The sequence below is a fragment of the Sinocyclocheilus rhinocerous genome, unplaced genomic scaffold (genome assembly GCF_001515625.1).
Source record: "Sinocyclocheilus rhinocerous isolate Xijiao unplaced genomic scaffold, SAMN03320098_v1.1 scaffold2466, whole genome shotgun sequence".
Classification (NCBI taxonomy): domain Eukaryota; kingdom Metazoa; phylum Chordata; class Actinopteri; order Cypriniformes; family Cyprinidae; genus Sinocyclocheilus; species Sinocyclocheilus rhinocerous.
The window spans coordinates 179579-199530 of NW_015656265.1; the positions used below are offsets into that span (position 1 = coordinate 179579).

General features: G+C 36.4%; 3 protein-coding genes across 3 annotated transcripts in view; 2 read left to right on the top strand and 1 right to left on the bottom strand.

The window, feature by feature from the left end:
* LOC107719943 (60S ribosomal protein L32) overlaps nt 1-1463 on the top strand; it is a 4917-nt gene extending 3454 nt beyond the window's left edge. The window contains exons 3-4 of the mRNA XM_016527497.1: nt 657-838; nt 1289-1463. Coding sequence (XP_016382983.1) covers nt 657-838; nt 1289-1418 — 312 coding nt within the window. The 3' untranslated portion in view covers nt 1419-1463. The remainder of the gene's footprint in view (nt 1-656; nt 839-1288) is intronic.
* A 918-nt stretch (nt 1464-2381) lies between these two features.
* On the bottom strand, nt 2382-12748 carry LOC107719941 (cullin-associated NEDD8-dissociated protein 1-like). Its single transcript, XM_016527495.1, has 15 exons — nt 12581-12748; nt 11282-11425; nt 11047-11201; nt 10851-10974; nt 9441-9697; nt 9189-9294; nt 8314-8459; nt 7862-8148; nt 7629-7770; nt 4623-6125; nt 4382-4477; nt 4116-4285; nt 3820-3984; nt 2742-2849; nt 2382-2657 (listed from the first exon to the last, which is right to left on the bottom strand). The coding sequence occupies exons 1-15, from the start codon at nt 12646-12648 to the stop codon at nt 2433-2435; spliced, it is 3696 nt and encodes a 1231-aa protein (XP_016382981.1). The 5' UTR covers nt 12649-12748; the 3' UTR covers nt 2382-2432.
* Nucleotides 12749-12907: 159 nt separating this feature from the next.
* Nucleotides 12908-19952, top strand: part of LOC107719942 (protein SEC13 homolog) — a 12577-nt gene continuing 5532 nt past the window's right edge. Inside the window, exons 1-8 of the mRNA XM_016527496.1 lie at nt 12908-13063; nt 13987-14031; nt 14120-14235; nt 15463-15614; nt 15706-15839; nt 17330-17463; nt 18383-18503; nt 18764-18910. Of these exons, the coding sequence (XP_016382982.1) occupies nt 13061-13063; nt 13987-14031; nt 14120-14235; nt 15463-15614; nt 15706-15839; nt 17330-17463; nt 18383-18503; nt 18764-18910 (852 nt within the window). The 5' untranslated portion in view covers nt 12908-13060. The remainder of the gene's footprint in view (nt 13064-13986; nt 14032-14119; nt 14236-15462; nt 15615-15705; nt 15840-17329; nt 17464-18382; nt 18504-18763; nt 18911-19952) is intronic.

Below are 19952 nucleotides of genomic sequence, written 5' to 3' on the forward strand. Positions count from 1 at the left end.
CTCCCTTTTGCAGCCAGCCTCTAGCGGCCAGTTGACGAATTACAGTTTAAGTCACTTCCGTGTTGGCTTCACGAGAGAGAGCGGGAGGTTGCCGCTTGAGTTAAACCAAGTGTAATTTGTATTGTTTTCAGCTAAAATGCATTTGAATACATTTAAAATAGCTACAGAAGCTGGTATGTTGATGAAGTGCATGCTATAGGTCTTGTGAAAAGTTTTCCATGCATATGTTTCATTTTGACCTCCTAGTGTCTAAAAGCATTAGTTTAATTAACTTCAATTTTTTTACTCATATGTGTAGTAATTAGGAATATCTGGTTTTAGTTTGGTTTCATTGTGACTTCAAGTTCTACAACATTTTGTGCTTTCAGCCACAAGTTGCCTTTTTATGAGTGCTGTGCATTATCAAAGTTATTTTCCATAATTGCTAGACAAATCGTGGAAAGTCATTGATCAGAAAGCACAAGTGTAGCAAGTTCTCGGATCTTCTTGGAGTGCGGTAGCATTTTGTATGGTTGTCAAATCCAACTACACTGCCCAAAACGTTTATTCATTTTAAGAGATCGGCTAAAGTAGTTCAATATTCTTTCCAACGGAGAACTCCGTTAATTTAGCTTTTAAATTACATCCATGATCTAATATGAATGATCGCTCTGCAGAAAAACTGGAGGAAGCCCAGAGGTATTGACAACAGAGTGCGCAGGCGCTTCAAGGGTCAGATGTTGATGCCCAACATCGGTTATGGGAGTAACAAGAAGACCAAACACATGCTGCCCTCTGGATTCAGGAAGTTCTTGGTCCACAATGTCAAGGAACTTGAAGTCCTCATGATGAGCAACAAGTAAGATTGTTATATATTGCCACTACTATACCTAATGTAAGTGTGCTCAGATTACCATTTCATATAAATCCTTTGTATATTTTAATGTGGTGGTTCTTTGTGGTCTTAGTATTATGTAACTAGTTGATTATATTTGTTTAAAGCAGACTGGACTGTCTATATCTCTCTGATCATACCTGTTGAATTGCCCGTATTCATCTCAGGTGTTGAATTCAGAGAAATAGCATGGCGGAGGAAATACCCATTCCACCTCTAGCTCTTGCTATAGCCAGCAGGTGGAAGATAATCTGCAACAAGTGACTAGCGCTTGTATTTGGGTCTCCTCTTCTGAATAGAACTAGTTTGTGTAAACGGATAACTTGAGTTTCAATGATGAATGCTGCATTTGCTTATTTAGTATTGTTTTTAAAACAAGAACGTGATAATCTTAAGGTTATTCTTTCTCTGTAGGTCCCATTGTGCAGAGATCGCCCACAATGTGTCTTCAAAGAACAGGAAGATCATTGTAGAAAGGGCCGCTCAGTTGGCCATTAAGGTCACAAACCCCAACGCCAGACTTCGCAGCGAGGAGAACGAATAATCTGGTTATCTTGTTGTCTTTTCAATAAAGTGAAAGCGTTAACTACTCTTGTGTTTTCTGTCTCATTTATAGTGTAGATACGAGATTTGCAACCCTGTTCACTGCTCGCTTTGAATATCTCCATTCTATCACACACCCGTTTCAGAGCTGCATCCAAAAGCTAAAAATGTCTGCAGGGATAAGAAGGATAAGGATAACAATCACATCCTGTCTGCTGAGATATCGGACTGATTTTAAAGGCAGCATTAGTGGTTTTTGCTTTCTATGATGTCACAAAAAAAATCCTATGTGTTTGTGTGACAATTGAGTGAAAATAAAAACGGCATCTGGAAGCTGCAGTTGGTGGACAGTATTGTTTGTTAATGTGTATATTTTTAATCAACTTTTTCCACTTTTTTCCACAGTAATTCAATATTCTCTTGGTTATCAACAAAGCATTCTGTTTTGTTGTAGATTTTGGATGTTTCTTTGTGTGTCTGAAAAGTCATTGCATGATAGGGTCGTAAACCAACAAGTCCGCTGCTTAAAAATTTCCATACAGCCCTGGGCGCATCCGAAATCGCATGCATTCCTTCTGAGTAGGTACTTCACAGCCATTAATAAATCCTCTCCTGTGGCCTCATGGGATATTAAAGTGTCATATGCATGCTTCAGAATTACGCCGGAAGATGTTGGTCATTTGGGTACTTTGACTATTTTGTGGCCATTGTGGAATGGGACTTTTGTCACATGCCGTTTTTGCCTGCTATATAGTAGGGAAGTATGCGATTTTGGATGCAGCCCAGGTCTTTGAGACTACTAATGAGCTGATGACCTGAATCAGGTGTGTTTGAGACATTCAAAATGTGCACTGTTGGATGGGCTCCAGGAACGGGGTTGAAAAACCCTGGTCTAGTAGACGCTGATTATGTAATAATATGCTCCAAGCTTTAAAAGTATTTGTTTATTTTCACAAATCTGTAGTCCATTGCAGGTTCTGCAACCACAAACCATAACAAATTGCAGTTGTGAGTCCTAACTGGTGTCCATCGATTCTACAGCCCCTATTAAGGGGTCTCCTTGAAGGCTCTCGAAGATGGTGGCCATCTCCGCATTGCTTCGGATCTGATTGGCAAAGTCTGCCATAGCGGGACTCTTTTCCACCTCGCTGATGGACAGCAGGGCGGCGACTGCACGCATGGCAGAGCGCCTCAGCTCTTCCTGTTTCTCAAACTCTTGCTTCACTGAACCAGCTTTTACCTTTGTTATAAAAGTAGATTATTATTTACTTAAGTTTTAAGACAACCCATCTTTGTAACAAACTGCTGTCATGTTAAGCCTTACCTTTGTAGTGCAAGTAGCTTTTAGTGGTTCCACTAACCTGTCCAGCCTTTGTACCACAGCGGCTGGACACAGTTTAGAAAGTCTGGCAAGCATAATGAAGGTCAGCATCTGAAATACCAGAAACAAAATTCTTAAAGGGAATGAACAGTGGAAAAAAAAAATATATATATTTTTTTCAATCCCATGTAATGGACATTTAAAGGGATACTCCACCCCAAAATGAAAATGTTGTCATTAATCACTTACCCCCATGTCGTTCCAAACCCGTTAAAGCTTCGTTCGTCTTCGGAACACAATTTAAGATATTTTGGATGAAAACCGGGAGGCTTGTGACTGTCCGATTGACTGCAAAGTAAATTACACTGTCAAGGTCCAGAAAAGTATGAAAGACATCGTCAGAATAGTCCATCTGCCATCAGTGGTTCAACCGTAACGTTATGAAGCGACGAGAATACTTTTTGTACGCGAAGAAAACAAAAATAACGACTTTAATCAACAATTCATCTCCTCTGTGTCTCTCCGCATCACCGTAGCGCCATTCCGCAGAACGCAAGCAGCGTACGCTCTTCTGTGTCAGCCGCGCCACAAGGATACGTTTTCTATGTGTATTTACGCTTTGATTTGAAAGAAAACAGCGCATCCGCACAGAACAGCATAAGCAGTTTGTGTTCAGTGGATACTCTCCAAAATGGCGCTACGGTGATGCGGAGAGATACAGAGGAGATGAATTGTTGAATAAAGTCGTTATTTTTGTTTTCTTTGCGTACAAAAAGTATTCTCGTCGCTTCATAACGTTACGGTTGAACCACTGATGGCAGATGGACTATTTTGACGATGTCTTTCATACTTTTCTGGACCTTGACAGTGTAATTTACTTTGCAGTCAATCGGACAGTCACAAGCCTCCCGGTTTTCATCCAAAATATCTTAAATTGTGTTCCGAAGACGAACGGAGCTTTAACGGGTTTGGAACGACATGGGGGTAAGTGATTAATGACAAAATTTTCATTTTGGGGTGGGGTATCCCTTTAAGCATAATGTAATCCATTCTACCATAACCTCACTGAAAATGCACTTACTTTAATGTCATAGTGATCTTTCAGGCCTTCTTCAACATGGTTCAGAAATTCAAAGATGTCCAAACAGTCCAGGCAGCTGTCCAGCAGGGTGTACATACATTCAAAAGCTGCCTTGCGGACGTCCAAACCATCATCTACTGTGTGCTTGAAGGGGCCCATCTCAACCTGAGATGTGATTAAACGTGCCATAATTTAAGTTTAATCAAATTTCACAAAGAATTTTAATTTATTTGACTGTTTTTGTGTATCAGTATTTCCAATATCTTTCTTGTGCTTTTAACGTTCATAATTTGTACCTCTCTGACAAGGTCTTTTCTGATTTGTGTCTCCTTGTATAGATGTGGGAGAAGTGATGTCAGAAGTCCACGGATCAGGGAGGGTTTGTTGTGGGCAGCTGAATTAAACATGACTAAAGCCACCCGCCGAACATTGAGGTCCGGATCCTGGAGTGTTTTCAGGAAGTCACCTAATAGCAGAATTACAAACTAGGCCATTAGTTAAAGGATTTAAAATAGTATCTATCATGCATTTACCTATATATAAGTAAAAACAAGCAAGTTACCAATGCACCCTTTGAGAAGTGAGTCTATGGGCATGGGGTGGTCTACAATGGTGAACTTCACTGCAGTTACAACTGTACTGCGAGAAAGAGGAGACCCTGGAAGAACAATAAATATAGTTTTTTGTTTAGATTTGTGCAGCCCAATTATGTATATCAAACACTTTGCTACATTTTAAGACTATATGTTTGAAACTAGCCCATTATCAAGTGAGTAAATTCAAGATAACATTTAATCTATTACCCGAGGACAGTTGTTTCTTTAGCCTTGGTAGGAGTTCAGATGGACTGACCAATGTGAGTTTCCCGAAACATTCGGCTACAATATTGCGAGTGCCCTCCTCTGCGCATTCACAGTGCTTGAATAGCAAAGCCCAGATGTTCTCCACATGAGGCTTGAGACTGTCTGCTGACAGAGCACTGATCATTTCTTTGAGCGAGTGTAGAAGCAGGTACTGTCTCTTCGGCTGGCTGCCGATCTCCTTGAGCATGAATGGCAGGTACTCCCCCAAGTTTCCGACACAAATGTTTCCCAAAGCAAAAGATGCAGCAGACTTGACTTCCTCATTAGGAGAACCGAAGGCTTCCATTATGACTCCCTTCAGTTCCTTCTGCCCTTCGAAGTTCATAAAACGTCCAATTTCTCCAAGGCACAGCAATGAGAGAATTCTCACCGACTCGGATGATTTGGGGTTCTTAACCTCCTGGATAAGATTGGTGACCACTCCAGAAGCTTCTTTGGGAAAGGCCATCGACAAGGCAGCTACACACTTGGCCACCGAGTAGTAGGACTGTTTATGCACGGACAGTGAGTCAGTAGACTTGAAATCATAGAAAGGCCCCCTCAAGCCTTTCAGAAGGTCACTGTAACCCATATTGTTGGCCTTTGTTGCTACAAGAACCTGGAAGAACTCAAGTATTGAATTAAGAGCACCTCCTTGTAGCAGTGGAGAATGGACTAAGTTTAGCACTTCAGGTAAGATCGTCCCCCCAATCTTGCTCAAAGAGGACGGGCAAACTTTGGCCATACAGGTGATCAGTGTTATGGCTACTTGTGAGATATGCATATCGCGCTCCTGAATCAAAGCAGGCACCTCACTCAGTATGGACTCTATCAAAGGCGGCTTGAAGCTGTCGCTGTAGTTTGTGACCATCACATTCAGGGCTGTTGTCGTGTTCAACTTAAGGGCCCGCTGGTTTTTCCGCAAGAAGGATCCAAGCATTGGAATCCCCTCTGTTAAAATGGGCCTTAAGTCGATTTTAAGTGGCGAGGAAGCGACAAGAGTCAAAGTCTTCACTGTGACAAGTCTGGTGATTTCATTTTTAAGCCTTTCCAGAAATATCTGTAAGGTGGGCTGCAGGTCACCACCAAGCTGGTCACCAAAATGACTCAAAATGTGGCCCATGCAGAAAATGGCCCGCTCTTTCACCTCTTGGTCTATGTCAGCCGCCTTCAACCTCTTTGAGGTGCAAGCAAACACGTTCTTGATGTAAGGTTTGGCATCAAAAGAGACAGGCTTGTCCAGTGGCCGCATGAGTTTGACAATCTGCTGGGTGACTTGGAGGGCCTCCGATATGATTTTATAAAATGGGTCTTCGACGCATTGGATCACTGGTGGTAAGATGACGCTAATGTGTGGTTGGAAGATCTCTGGCTTGTGGCTACTTAAGAGAACATTAAGGAAAGCAAGGGCATCAATCTTCATATTTGAAGAGGTCGACTTGTCTGTCAAGGAGTAAATAATACCTAAAGAGAGACAGAGGCTTAAATGAATAGTTACACTAAAACTAATATGCCACAATGCTGGTTAAAAAGAAAAATGAAAATTCTGTCATTAATTACTCACTTATTAATTACTCTCATGTTGTTCCAAAACCCGTGAGACCTTCGTTCATCTTCGGAAAACAAATTAAGATATTTTTTATGAAATTTGAGAGCTTTCTGACCCTCCATAGACAGCATCGCAACTACCACGTTCAAGGCCTTGAAACGTAGTAAGGACATTGCTAAAGTAGTCCATGTGACATCAGTGGTTCAACCGTAATTTTAAGTAGCTATGAGGATACTTTTTGTGCACAAAGAAAACAACAACAACAAAAAACAACTTTATTCAACAATTTCTTCTCCTCTGTGTCAGTCTTCGACGCATGTTCATGAGAGTACCAGTGTGCATTTCTCTGCTTGCAAACAAGCCGCAGTGTTCTACATCAGAACGCGGCTCCTGCGTCAGCAGCATCACTCGCATGCGTCGTGATACTCTCGTTAACGTGCATCGAAGACTGATATGGAAGAGAAGAAATTTGTGAATAAAATTATTATTTTTGTTTTCACTAATTGTATTGGTCTGGGATCCCTGCCGATTATTATTATTATTTATTATTATTTGCTTAACCACTTTAAAATTTTACCATCGGAGGCACGAGAGCTCCGCGCTCCCCCGGCCTCCCCTCCCCTTCTCTATCATTAGCGGTTGCAATTACATCAGCAGATTCGGCACATTCGTGATAGAAAAGCGGCGCTTTTTATGTTATGGTATTACAGCTGTGAAATTACAAACAAAAAATACACATTCTGAGACATGAACTGAATTGTGAATTTTATTAACATTAAATCGTCCTCCTCCCATTTTCACCTCAAAATTATGGGGAAGCTGTGCCTCCCCTGCCTCCCCCGACGAGCCGCCACTGCGTGGTAGTACCATTGCTGTCTATGCAGGGTCAAAAAGCTCTCGGATTTCATCAAAAATATCTTAATTTGTGTTCCGAAGATGAACGAAGGTCTTGGGTTTGGAACAACATGAGGGTGAGCAATTAATGACAGAATTTTCATTTTTGGGTGAACTAACCCTTTAAAAAGCACAACTGGATGCAAAAGGTCCAAAGACAACTCGACAGACTCTTATGTATTTGTTGCAACTAGAGCAAGAAACGAACATCACTGACCAGAACTTAGTATCCATTAGACAACCTGAAGTAAGCATGTTAGCTGTTCTTACTCAGAATAGTGACTTACACCATGTGTACAACAGGTGTGACGATAGTCATGGATCATGCTTCAACTATTTGAAGCTGTCTACACTGGACACGTCAAAACGGACTTTCCAAATCAGTTTGTCCTTAATGTCAGAATTCAAACGGTGCTTCAGTTTACTATTGGTAACTCATTGCTTTGCATCCATTGTAGACAGTCTTATACAATGTGGACAGGGTGTTAGCATAGCGTTTTATGCTAAATCTCTTTTAAGCTGACCTGGAATGAGGGCTGGTATGTGTTCTCCTAGTTGACCAGGCAGTACATTCGCCATCTCTGTCAAAAGATTGAAGCAGCCTTGCCTACATCTCATGCTTTTCTCCTTTAGCTGTCGGTGTAAGGCTTTTACAATCGTCGGTACCTGTGAGTGCAGGTGAGAGCTGTTTTTAAGAGATATGCACTGGATGCTACATGTAAGTTGGGTCAATAACCTGCAAACATTAGTAGGCTACCTGTTTCTTCAAGAGACAAGTTGCAGGCTCCTCTTTAGCCCCCGTGTCCAAAGTGGGACCATGAGGGTGTCTGGTCTGTCTGAGCAAAGCCACGTAGGCTGAGAAAATGTCAGTTTTAACATTTTCCTCACGCTCTTTGAAGCGGGACACCAACGTTGGGCTTACGGATCCATAGAGCTCCACCAGCAGATCCCTGCGGCTGCTGATTATCGCCTCCAGACATTTCACAGAGGAACGCCGCACCTTCCAGCTCATGTCATCATCGTCACTGTATTCATCGTCAGACTCTATAGATTACAATTGGGCTGACTGTGAAAAACATCCGCCATCTATCTGCCTCATCTCATAGCTAGATCAACTTGATTTTTTAATCTAACTATAATTCTTTTCAAAGGCATAATGTTTATTTATGTTTACGCTTAGAGTTGCATAATGATGGTCATAAAAATCACCCTGATCTTCATCTTCTCTGTCCTCAGTGTCCATACTGTCATCCTCGTCATCATCAGCATCGTAATTGTAATTGGGGTCGTAGATGATGTACTTCAAACACAACTTGATGATTGCTTGGATGTGAGGGGACATTTCCTTTGGACATCTGTTAAAAAAAAACAGGAAATATTTTCTGACTTGCAAGTATAAACATACGGTAATAAAATAAAATAGTTAAAAAAAATAAAGAAATAAAGGAAATATTTTCTGACTTACAAGTATAAACATATGTTAATAAAATAAAATTGTAAAAAAAAATAAAGAAATAAAATAAATATTTTCTGACTTACAAATATAAACATACGGTAATAAAATAAAACAGTAAAAATAAAAAATAATATAACAAAATGTTACAAAAAGACAAAACATTATATACTTTAAACCAATATAGTGTATTAAAATAAAATGAGTCCAAAAAATTACCAAACATGATACAATGTAAACCAACATAAAAAAATAAAACTAAAATGACAACATTTTTTATAATTTATACCAAAATAATACAACAAAATGTTACAAAAATTACCCAGATGATATCGTTTTAAATAATATCATAAAATAAAATGAGTCAAAAATGTCAAAACATAATATAATGTAAACCAAAATAATAAAATAAAATACATTTTACAAAATGACAAAATGCATTATAAATTAAACCAAAATCACAAAATGTCAAAACAAGTTAGAATTTAAACAAACATAAAATAAAATGCAACAAGTTAAGTGAAAATAATAAAATACAAAAATAATTCTCTCATGTTTAAATTTTTTTTTTTTTTTTTCTTTTTTACAATTTTTAGTTTTAGACCAAATAATATAGAAAGAATGGTTCTACCTGCTAACAAAAGCTTCAAACGCTTGAAAGCAGAACTCGCGTAGCTCATCATCCTCCACGTTACAAAACTTCACCACCATTGGCACAATCTTCTGCAGGTGTTCCCCTTCAGATCATAAGACTCCATATTACTCCACTTGAATATTCAAAATGTTTTGTAATACTGAATTTATCCTAGCTAGTCTCTTCGGCTCCCTCTGCTGGTCACTCAATAACACTACATTCCCTCAAAACGGACAAATCAGCTCTCACCGATCCTGTGTCCTCCTCGTCTGCTGACCGTGGCCAGGCACTGGATGTAGGTGCGGACGCTGGCGGTGGGCGGCCCGCGGGACAGTTCGCCCATGAGGTGTGCGGTGAGCTGCGTGAACAGAGTGGGGCTACAGCTGGGCACCAGGTGACCCAGAGCGATAATAGAGCGTTTCCTCACAGCCATACGAGGACTCATGAGCTGAGCAAGGAGGCTGGTCAGAATCGACTGATGGACGCTCACCAGAGCAGTGCTCAACCTGGCAAATAATGTAGAAGACTGATGGGTGGATGCTCATTAACACTTACAAGTTGAGGTCAAAAGTTTACATCCCCCTTTCAGAATCTGCAAAATGCTAATTATTTTACCAAAATAAGAGGGATCATACTAAATGCATGTTATTGTTTATTTAGTACATGACCTGAATGAGATATTTCACATAAAAGACGTTTACATATAGTCCACAAGAGAAAATAATAGTTGAATTTATAAAAATGGCCCCGTTCAAAAGTTTACATCCCCTTGATTCTTAATACTGTGTTGTTGCCTGAATGATCCACAGCTGTGTTTTTGGTTTAGTGATAGTTGTTCATGAGTCCCTTGTTTGTCCTGAACAGTTAAATTGCCTGCTGTTCTTCAGAAAAAACCTTCAGCTCCCACAAATTCTTTGGTTTTGCAGCATTTTTGTGTATTTGAACCCTTTCCAACATTGACTGTATGATTTTGAGATCCATCTTCTCACACTGAGGACAACTGTGGGATACATATGCAACTATTACAGAAGATTTTTCTTATTTTGCCTAAATATCATATTTTTTTTATATAAGTTAAATTTACCCTGATCTTCAAATTCAAAAAGTTTAAGGCTTTTAATGCATGTTTTTTTTCCTTCTGGAGCATCAGTGAGCATTTGAACCTTCTGTAATAGTTGCGTATGAGTCCCTCAGTTGTCCTCAGTGTGAAAAGATGGATCTCAAAACCACAGTCAACAGACAATACAGTCAATGTTGGAAAGGGTTCAAATACACAAAAATGCTGGAAAACCGAAGAATTTGTGGGAGCGGAAGGGTTTTTCTGAAGAACAGCAGGCAGTTTAACTGTTCAGGACAAACAAGGGACTCATGAACAACTATCACTAAACAAAAAACACAGCTGTGGATCATTCAGGCAACAACACAGTATTAAGAATCACAGGGTCATTTTTATAAATTCAACTATTATTTTCTCTTGTGGACTATATGTAAACATATTTTATGTGCAATATCTTATTCAGGTCAGTACTAAATAAACAATAACATGCATTTCAGATCCCTCTTAATTTGGTAAAATAATTAACATTTTGCAAATTCTGAAAGGGGGGTGTAAACTTTTGACCTCAACTGTACATGCAAGTACAAGACATTTGGACCAACCTGCCCAACATGTCGGAGAGAATATCCAAAGCCTCCAGCTGAATGGACACGTCGTCTTGCATTCCCAATGCTCCAATCAACTGGGACGTGATCTTCCTACAGACGTTGACTGTGAGGCTCAAACCTTCAACGCAATACAACAGCTATGACTAAAGATCCCAAAAAGATGGACATTTCTCTAATATCATCTTGATACCTGTAGATGAAGGTGGCAGTTCGGCGATGACGGTCTTCAGGCCCATGCTGGAAATGTCCCTCAGCTGCTCTTTGTTGGACACCATGTTGGAGCAGAGCGTGTCCACCATCGTCTCCACCTGACACTCCTTCACTTTTCCCACCAGAGGACCAAGACTACACAAACCAGAAATAATCCTGATCACTGCATCACTGTAAAGGAAGACGTTTGGAAGAAAATCTGAGTGAGAAAATACCATTTGACAGCCAGATTCTGCACTTCTCCGTTTTTGTCCTCCAGAAGTTTGAGTAGCATCGCCACAACCTTCCTCTCGCTTTCCTCGTCCAGTTTGATCGAGTCCTTCTGGAGCTCCATCATCAGGTCATTGGCCGCCATAAACCTGAAAGAAATCATAGTCTTTATTAGTGTTGATGTATACTTCACAATCCACATCGTGTAGTACCACAGTGCTGGGTAGTAACTGATTACATGTAATCTGGATTGTGTAATCAGATTACAAAAATTAAGTACTTTTAAGTACATTTTAAAATGCTCATAATCAGATTAGTTACTTTTTTTTATGGATTGCATGATTACATATTGTTCACACAGCGGCAGTAAATTATTAAAAATGTATTGATTCTCTCTAATTCTTATTTTTTCCTCTTTTGAATGTTCCTTTCTAATAATGCTACTTTGTGAATATAATCAAAGCTAAATGGTATGACACAAAGACATATTTCAAGGAATATATTTTCTTCTCTTTGCGTTTTTTATATCAGTGTGGTACATTTAATGGTAAGTTTAAAACACATTTGATAAAAAGTTATCTAAAAGTAACCTAAGAAGTAGTCAAAATGCATTACCTAAATGTAACCTAGATCACGCTACTAACTACAGTTTTCATAATATAATCTGTAATCTGTAACAGACTACAATTTGTTCGTAATCTACCCAGCACTGATAGTACATGTCCAAAACATGGTTTTACTATGGTAAATAAACACTACCAAGATATAGCACAACTGATAGCTCAAGCAATTAAAATCTTACATAGCAAAACAGTTTGAGAACAACAAATTAGAAACTGAATGCTGCTGGAATCGTGATAGTTATCGTTAATGCTGATTTATTTAATATGATTGGGTTAAGTTTCCTTTTGGCTAGCCAGCCAAAATACGACTAAAATATAAATAGCCTATAGAAGGGAACAGTCTTGTAAATTAAAATTTAATGCAAATAAATAATAGTTTTCAATAAGACCACAACAGCTATAGTTTTTAGTTACGAAATTCAATGTTTATTCAATTCAATTCAAGTTTATTTGTATAGCGCGATACAAAGCAGGTTTACAGAAAATTAAAGTTTATATATTAAAGTTTCTAAATTATAGTTAGTAGTAGCTTATCCGTGGTTTCCAGTGAAGCATTTTAAAGTATAGTAGGAATCTGAAAATTATTGATATAAAATGTTTTTAGGCCGTTGCTTTGTCATTGGCCTATTTTTGTAAATATTAGTCATGAAACACGCGTCTAACAACACACACTTGTCTTACCGAAAGTCTTTGTCAGTGGATGTCATTTTTTCCAAAAGATTGGAAATGTAAAAGGTGACATTCGACATCTTGACTTTTTAAAGAACTGCACTTTATGGCGATGTAAAAATTAATACAGAAAGTTGAGCTTGATGAAGATCATAGCGCCTGGATGGGACACTGGACAGGCTGGGACATATGACACTTTTGTACAGTTTATAAATAGAGATGAGCGATATATTAATAATTTAACGCGCTTTGCTGTCATCTGCTGGAATCAATGTGAAATGCAGGGCGCGGATGGGAAACGTTAAGCGGAACCTTTATTTCATTCCAGCCGGAGCGTTTAGCAGCGGAGACACAGTCCGCACGGAGCGCTGTCTGTCTGCCACGTCGGAAATATTACCAGTAAATATTCATTTCTGAAGCTCTGAAGAGCAACCAGGACACTTTCTGAAGATTTCAGTGGTGAAGGTGCTTGTTGGAGCGATATAATCAAATATGGTGAGTGTTGCATTATTGACTGGGCTTTGATTATTCTCAGATATTTGTTTAAACCCGGTAGTCCTTGAGCGGATGAATGGACAAATCTAAACAAATCCCAATTCTGTAGTTTTACAGTAAGTGACCTGATGGAAAATAAAACGCATTTTTAGATATCAAAACCGTTTCTGAGATTAAAAGCAACTTTTTGTTGTGTTTAGATTATCTTTATAAAACAGCTCTGATAATATTAATGTCAAATTATCTGATTTCATTCTGTCAAATATCTACGTTACAGTATCTATTGCGATATTTATTTATTTATTTTTATATTAAGTTTTTGTATTATATTTAGTGCTGTCAGTTGATTAAAATATTTAAATCAGTTAATTACGTGATAAATTATCAAATAAATAAACAAGTAAATAATCGCACATAATATCAGTATTTGCAGGAAAATATTAAATTACTATTATTATAGTATTTAGTGTTGTCAATTGATTCAAATATTTAATTTAGTTAATCGCTTTATAAATAAAACAAACAAATAAATGAACGACTGCATATGTCAGTATATGCAGAAAAATAAGTAAAATAAATGACTTATTTTTTGCGTTATATTTAAATATTATAAAATATTTTAAATATTAAATGAATGAGTCATGGCATATATTAGTATTTGTCAATTGAGTAAAATATTTAATTTAGTTAATTACATGATAAATAATAATTAAATAATAATAATGAAATGTAAAAATTATTAATTAGTTGCATATACCTTTATACATGACTGTGTTGTGTATTCAGATATAAATGCATGATAATATCAACAATTCTACTGATGTCAGTTAAATCTGACGCGCACACTAAATTTATAAAACACACTAAAATCAGTTTCTAACTATTTAAGTTTTCAAGCACGTCTGTGGTCTTGTGTCTTTCAGGTTTCAGTCATTAACACAGTGGACACCTCGCATGAGGATATGATCGTGAGTGTCTCCATCCGTTCTGTCTCCTTCTTTACCTCTGCTGCATCTTTGCTAGCGTTTTAACTCTGTTTTGTGGTTGTGTTTTCAGCATGATGCTCAGATGGACTATTACGGCACCAGACTGGCCACCTGCTCCTCTGATCGCTCTGTGAAGATCTTTGACGTCAAAAACGGAGGGCAGATCCTCGTGGCTGATCTGAGGGGGTGAGGAAATAAAACTAGGGCTTCAAAGATACCATAATGAAACTAAACCTTCAGGAGACAAGAACTGGAACATGTAACTCTTCTCTATGCAAATGGACACATTTTTAAATAAGATATTAAAATATTTAAATGTAAATATAAAGATACAGTTGAAAATAGATAAAGAAACAATTATACAATTTTAAAGAAACAATTAAAGTAATCAATTGTAATAAATGCATACATAAACCTATTTGTGCAATTTAGTATTATAATTTGGGCTATCAATTGATTAAAATATTTAATGCAGTTTATTGTGTGATAAATAATTGTAAAATAAACTGATACAATTTTGATACAGCCAAAAACGAATATGCTAATGAACACAGTTCAAAAATGTAACTGTAAACAAATATGCATTACAACACTTAAATATATTCTTCAAGTATTTTTCAATGAAGTATATGTTTTTAATTATTTAAGTAGTTATTCAAGTTTAAAAAGACTAAATAGATGAGAAAGAAACCAATTATTATTAAAAAAAAACAGTGGAATAATTATGTAAACACAGTTCAATGTTTTCCAGGTATTTATCAGCAATTTTAAATAAAAGTAAAAGTTCAATACATTTAGAACAACCAAAAGTGAAACAAACCGTCAATCAATCAATGAAACCGCTTACATTTATGTATTATATTTAGTGTTGTCAATTGATTCAAATATTGAACCCGGTAAATTAAATGATAAATAATTATCAAATAATAAATCAGATTTTTTTTTGTTTATATTTCAGTGTTGTCAGAAAGAGTATATATAAAATAAATGAACATAAAGCTGTTTAATTCTGCTGTACATCAAAGAAAATAAAGGAATGAGAATGGGCATAGACATAAAACAAGAAGACATAAAACAAATACACATCTAATAATTAATTGCCCGAGGAATTAAAAGCCATAGTTAATAAATGAGCTTTTAACAGAAATGTAAAACTAGAAAAACAACACACATATTTGTATTGGCTGGAAAAACCCCAAATAATTCGAAGATATGGCTGACAAAAGCATCAAATGGGCATTAAAGAAAGTGTTTTACTGGTATCATTACAATTTAATAAAATAAAAAAAATAAAAAAGTGACTTTTATCATAAGCTAAAACTGTAGTTTAAGGGTGACTTATGATTGATAACGGGGCTAATGTCTTATTAGTTCTAATTAGTTTATTTGAATTCTTTCCATCTCTTTGGGCAGTCATGAGGGTCCGGTGTGGCAGGTGGCCTGGGCTCACCCCATGTACGGCAACATCCTGGCATCCTGCTCCTACGACAGGAAGGTGATCATCTGGAAGGAGGAGAACGGCAGCTGGGACAAGATGTATGAATACACAGGCCACGACTCGTCCGGTAACTTCACGCTTTTGACTCTCGTATCAAACACTGGGACACAGAAGTGCATCCCGCTGTGGACAATCACACTCCCTTTGTTCTCCCGCAGTGAACTCAGTTTGCTGGGGACCGTATGACTTTGGCTTGTTTCTGGCCTGTGGCAGCTCAGACGGTGCCATTTCAGTGTTGACCTGCTCTGGAGATGGACACTGGGATATTAAGAAGATCAACAATGCACATACAGTGAGTTTAGCCTTTAGATGCGACCATAATATCTTAAAATATACCTCTTAAGGGCACTGATAATTGTATGATTATTACTATTACTACTATATACATATAAGATTCAGATTTTATAAAAAATGTGTGTGTAATTTTTGTTGTTGTTGTTGTTGTTTTGAATAACCTCCCAAATGCATTCGAATAGCTTGTATAACAGTAATAGATATTTTTTTAACTAAAACCCGATTGTATCTGAACAAAAACTTTTTATTAATTAGTAAAAGTGTGAAGATTTAAAGTTTTTGTATGTTTTTACTATGTTATTACTATATTTAACAAAATAACTTAAATGTAATATTTGTTTAAATAAATAAATAAATATATATATATAAATTATTTAATTTAATGTTGATTAAACATCCTAATGCATTCAAATACTGCCGACACCTTTTGCATTCCCGTGTCCGTTTTGACCCGCTGGAAAGCTAAAAAGGGTCATATGATGCTATTTCAAGTTTTCCTTTCTCTTTGGAGTGTTACAAGCTGATATGTGTTTTTTGAACATTAAAGCATGTCAACATATTCTGTTACACCAAATACACAAAATAATGATCTTTAAAAAAGCATCATATGACCCCTTTAATATTTTTCAGCTAAAACCATATTGTATCGGATTAAAAAGTTCTCAATAATAAATAAATGTTCAGAAATGTGCTTTTTTGGCATTATTACTATGTTATTACTATGTAATAATTTACTATGTTATTACTATATTTAACACCTTTTTAATTTAAACAGGTAAGGTTTTTGCACACTGTCCAAAGTTTTCGCACATTAAAAAAGAAATACGATTAGACGTCGTGTCAATCACGTTTACACACTGCCTCCGAAACTTTCGTCCGTCATAAAAACATTTAAATCGGGTTCGATTTTCTGCGTTTTTCGCATCCGTAGCGAGCATTTTGACTCTTGTGTGCAAGCTTTCTGTGAGTGACGATGATGAATGCAAAAAAATGCATACGAAAATTTCGGACTCGGTGTGCAAAGACCTTTAGAACTTTAGAACTTGAATTTAGAACTTTAGAACTTGAAATTTCTGATTTTACAGTGAAATCTCGATGATGCAAGAGAAACTTGGTTACACTTTATTTTAAGGTGTCCTTGTTACAGTGTAATTATATATTTAAGTACAGAGTAATATTAATTAACTACATGTTCTTACTATATGGTTTGGGTTAGGATTAAGGTTACTTACATGTAATTATGCATAATTAATTGTTATTATAATAGTAAGTACTTGTAACGTGTAACAAGGACACCTAAAAATAAAGTGTTACCAATTATTTATTTTTTTCAATATTCATCAGTGCTGATTGGACAATAAGGCTTTATAGACATGCAATATAGAGGCTTCAGCCGAGTGTAGTAGATGTCATACAAGACTGGCCCAGTTTGCTGTACTGCATCCTGTTATTTGAGTTTTTTTATGGTTTCTCTCTTCTCTCTGGCAGATCGGCTGTAATGCTGTGAGTTGGGCCCCAGCTGTTGTCCCAGGGAGTCTTATTGAGCAGCCAACAGGACAGAAGCCCAACTACATCAAGAGATTTGTGTCTGGAGGCTGTGACAATCTGGTCAAGCTGTGGAAGTGAGTGCAGCCCTTATTTTAGAGAGTACAGTGACGAGCACCTGCTGTCAGCTTTTACTGTCACACTTGGGCACCAATATACCCATGCAGAATTAAATAGAAAAAAATCTAAATAAATAAAATAAAATAATGTTATATTTACTTACTGAGTTTGTTATAATTTTATATATATATATACACTGAACAAAATTATAAACGCAACACTTTATATATTTTGAAAGAATTCTCTGATGCTCACAGTAATATTCTGAAAAGTTATTACAATTTAAAAGAACTGTTTTCTATTTGAATATATTCTAAAATGTAATTTATTCCTGTGATCAAAACTGAATTTTCAGCATCATTACTCCAGTCTTCAGTGTCACATGATACTTCAGAAATTATTCTAATATGCTGATTTGCTGCTCAAGAAACATTTCTTATCAGTGTTGAAAACAGTCACACCGTTTCATATTTGTTGCGAAAACTATGATATATACAAAAGAACAGCATGTCTTTGAACAGTAGAATTTTCTGTAACATTTTTTATGTTAAGTATTAATCAATTCAACGAGTCATTGCTGAATAAAAGCATTACATCACAGGAATAAATTACATATGAAATGTATTTAAATAGAAAACAGTTACACTAACTATAATTGCAGTAAACGTTTATCAATAAAAGCAATATTGGTGAGCATAAGAAACTTCTTTCCAAAAACATTATAAATCCTAATCATTCCATACTTTGGGTTGCCTGTGTGTGTGTTTGTTTCTCCATTTCCAAATATGATAAAATGCTAGATTCTTATTGAGCCAATGATATTTGAAGTAATAATTCACCCCAAATTGACATTTATCATTGTTATTAAAATAAGACTGAGTCTACAAATATCTTTGAATTAAAACAGTGTGCTGACAATCCTATTTTTCTTCCCAGAGAAGAGGACGGGCAGTGGAAAGAGGATCAGAAGCTGGAGGCGCACAGTGATTGGGTGAGAGATGTTGGCTGGGCTCCTTCCATTGGTCTGCCTACCAGCACAATCGCCAGCTGCTCACAGGTGATCACAGCCAAATGCTTTACTCTAAATATTGTACTGTATGTCACTGTGAACAATGAATTAAATGGAATAAATTAAATGGAATAAGTTTAGTTTTATTCTAAACTAAAAATGATATGCATTCCTGGCAAAGCCATGTGCTTGATTCCTTAGGAATGCTTTAACTATTAAAATGTATACCTTTAATGCTATGTAAGTTGGATAATAGTATCTGGAATATGCATAAAGGATTTATATTATATTGTTATATTCCACCGTAGGATGGTCGTGTGTTTATCTGGATGTGTGACGACCCAGCCGGTAACACCTGGACGGCCAAACTTCTACACAAATTCAATGACGTTGTGTGGCACGTGAGCTGGTCCATCACAGGAAACATCCTGGCTGTGTCAGGAGGAGACAACAAAGTATGTGCTCTGTTATACTATATACTATATACTATACTATACTATACTATGTAATCCAGAGTCTGGATTTAAAGGAATAGTTGATCAGAATGAAAATGATGTATTTACCCTCAAACTACTTAAAATGGCTTTTCCAATCAACCAAATTAAGAAAATGACATTCAAAATGTTTAAAATAAGAACAAAAAATAATACAATAAAGATATACTTTATAAAATACATATACTCTATAAAAGATAGATATACTCTATAAAATACACTACCATTCTTTTTTTTTTCAGCAGAGATGCATTAAATTGTCAGTATTTTATTTATTTATTACAAAAGAATTATCTTTCAAATTAATTTGCTGCTTTTCAACTTTTCAAATAATCCTGAAAAAATGAATCATGGTTTCCACAAAAATACGAAGCAGCACAACGAAGCAGTTTTCAATATTGGTAATTAGGGTTGTGCCGACGATAGTATCGTATATCGATGATAGTCAGAGATATTGCCTGTGGCCGATGCCTTTGACGATATCAAGACAATTATATTATTATTATTATTATTATTATTAGACTAGTATTATTATCTAGTTACTATTAGGGCTTATTTGTTCCATCATATTTCTTTTTACGCATCTTTACAGTATTGCGGCTGTGTAGGGCTGGGCGATATAGCTAAAAAATGTATCAACGATATAATGTTTCATATCGTTCGGTATCGATAATTATTGACTTATAATCTTTTGTAAAACAAAGAGCAATAGAAATTTTTTTTTTTCATTTAACCACTGTATTTTTAAATTAACCCAATTTATTGAGACAAACAACAAATATTTTTTGTTTTAACAGTCAAACACACAATAAAAATTAAACATCTAATTTCTAATGTTTCATATGCAGATTAAGATATAGGTTTTAAGGAAACTTTTGTCATGTCTCCCAAGGCCACAGGAGGGCGCAATGAGCAAAATAATGCAGCACATAATGTCAACACATGGAAATAACTGTCTATAAAAAAACGTGCATTACGTCTAAATTAACTCATATAAATCAAA

What these genes read in the sequence shown, in the direction of transcription:
- LOC107719941 (XM_016527495.1), bottom strand. Translation starts at nt 12,648, where the DNA reads ATGTCGAATGTCACCTTTTACATTTCCAATCTTTTGGAAAAAATGACA. An exon ending in TCCACTGACAAAGACTTTCG is followed by an intron (nt 11,426 to 12,580) that starts GTAAGACAAGTG and finishes GATTTCTTTCAG; the next exon opens with GTTTATGGCGGCCAATGACC. An exon ending in AAGATCACTATGACATTAAA is followed by an intron (nt 2,850 to 3,819) that starts GTAAGTGCATTT and finishes CTGGTATTTCAG; the next exon opens with ATGCTGACCTTCATTATGCT.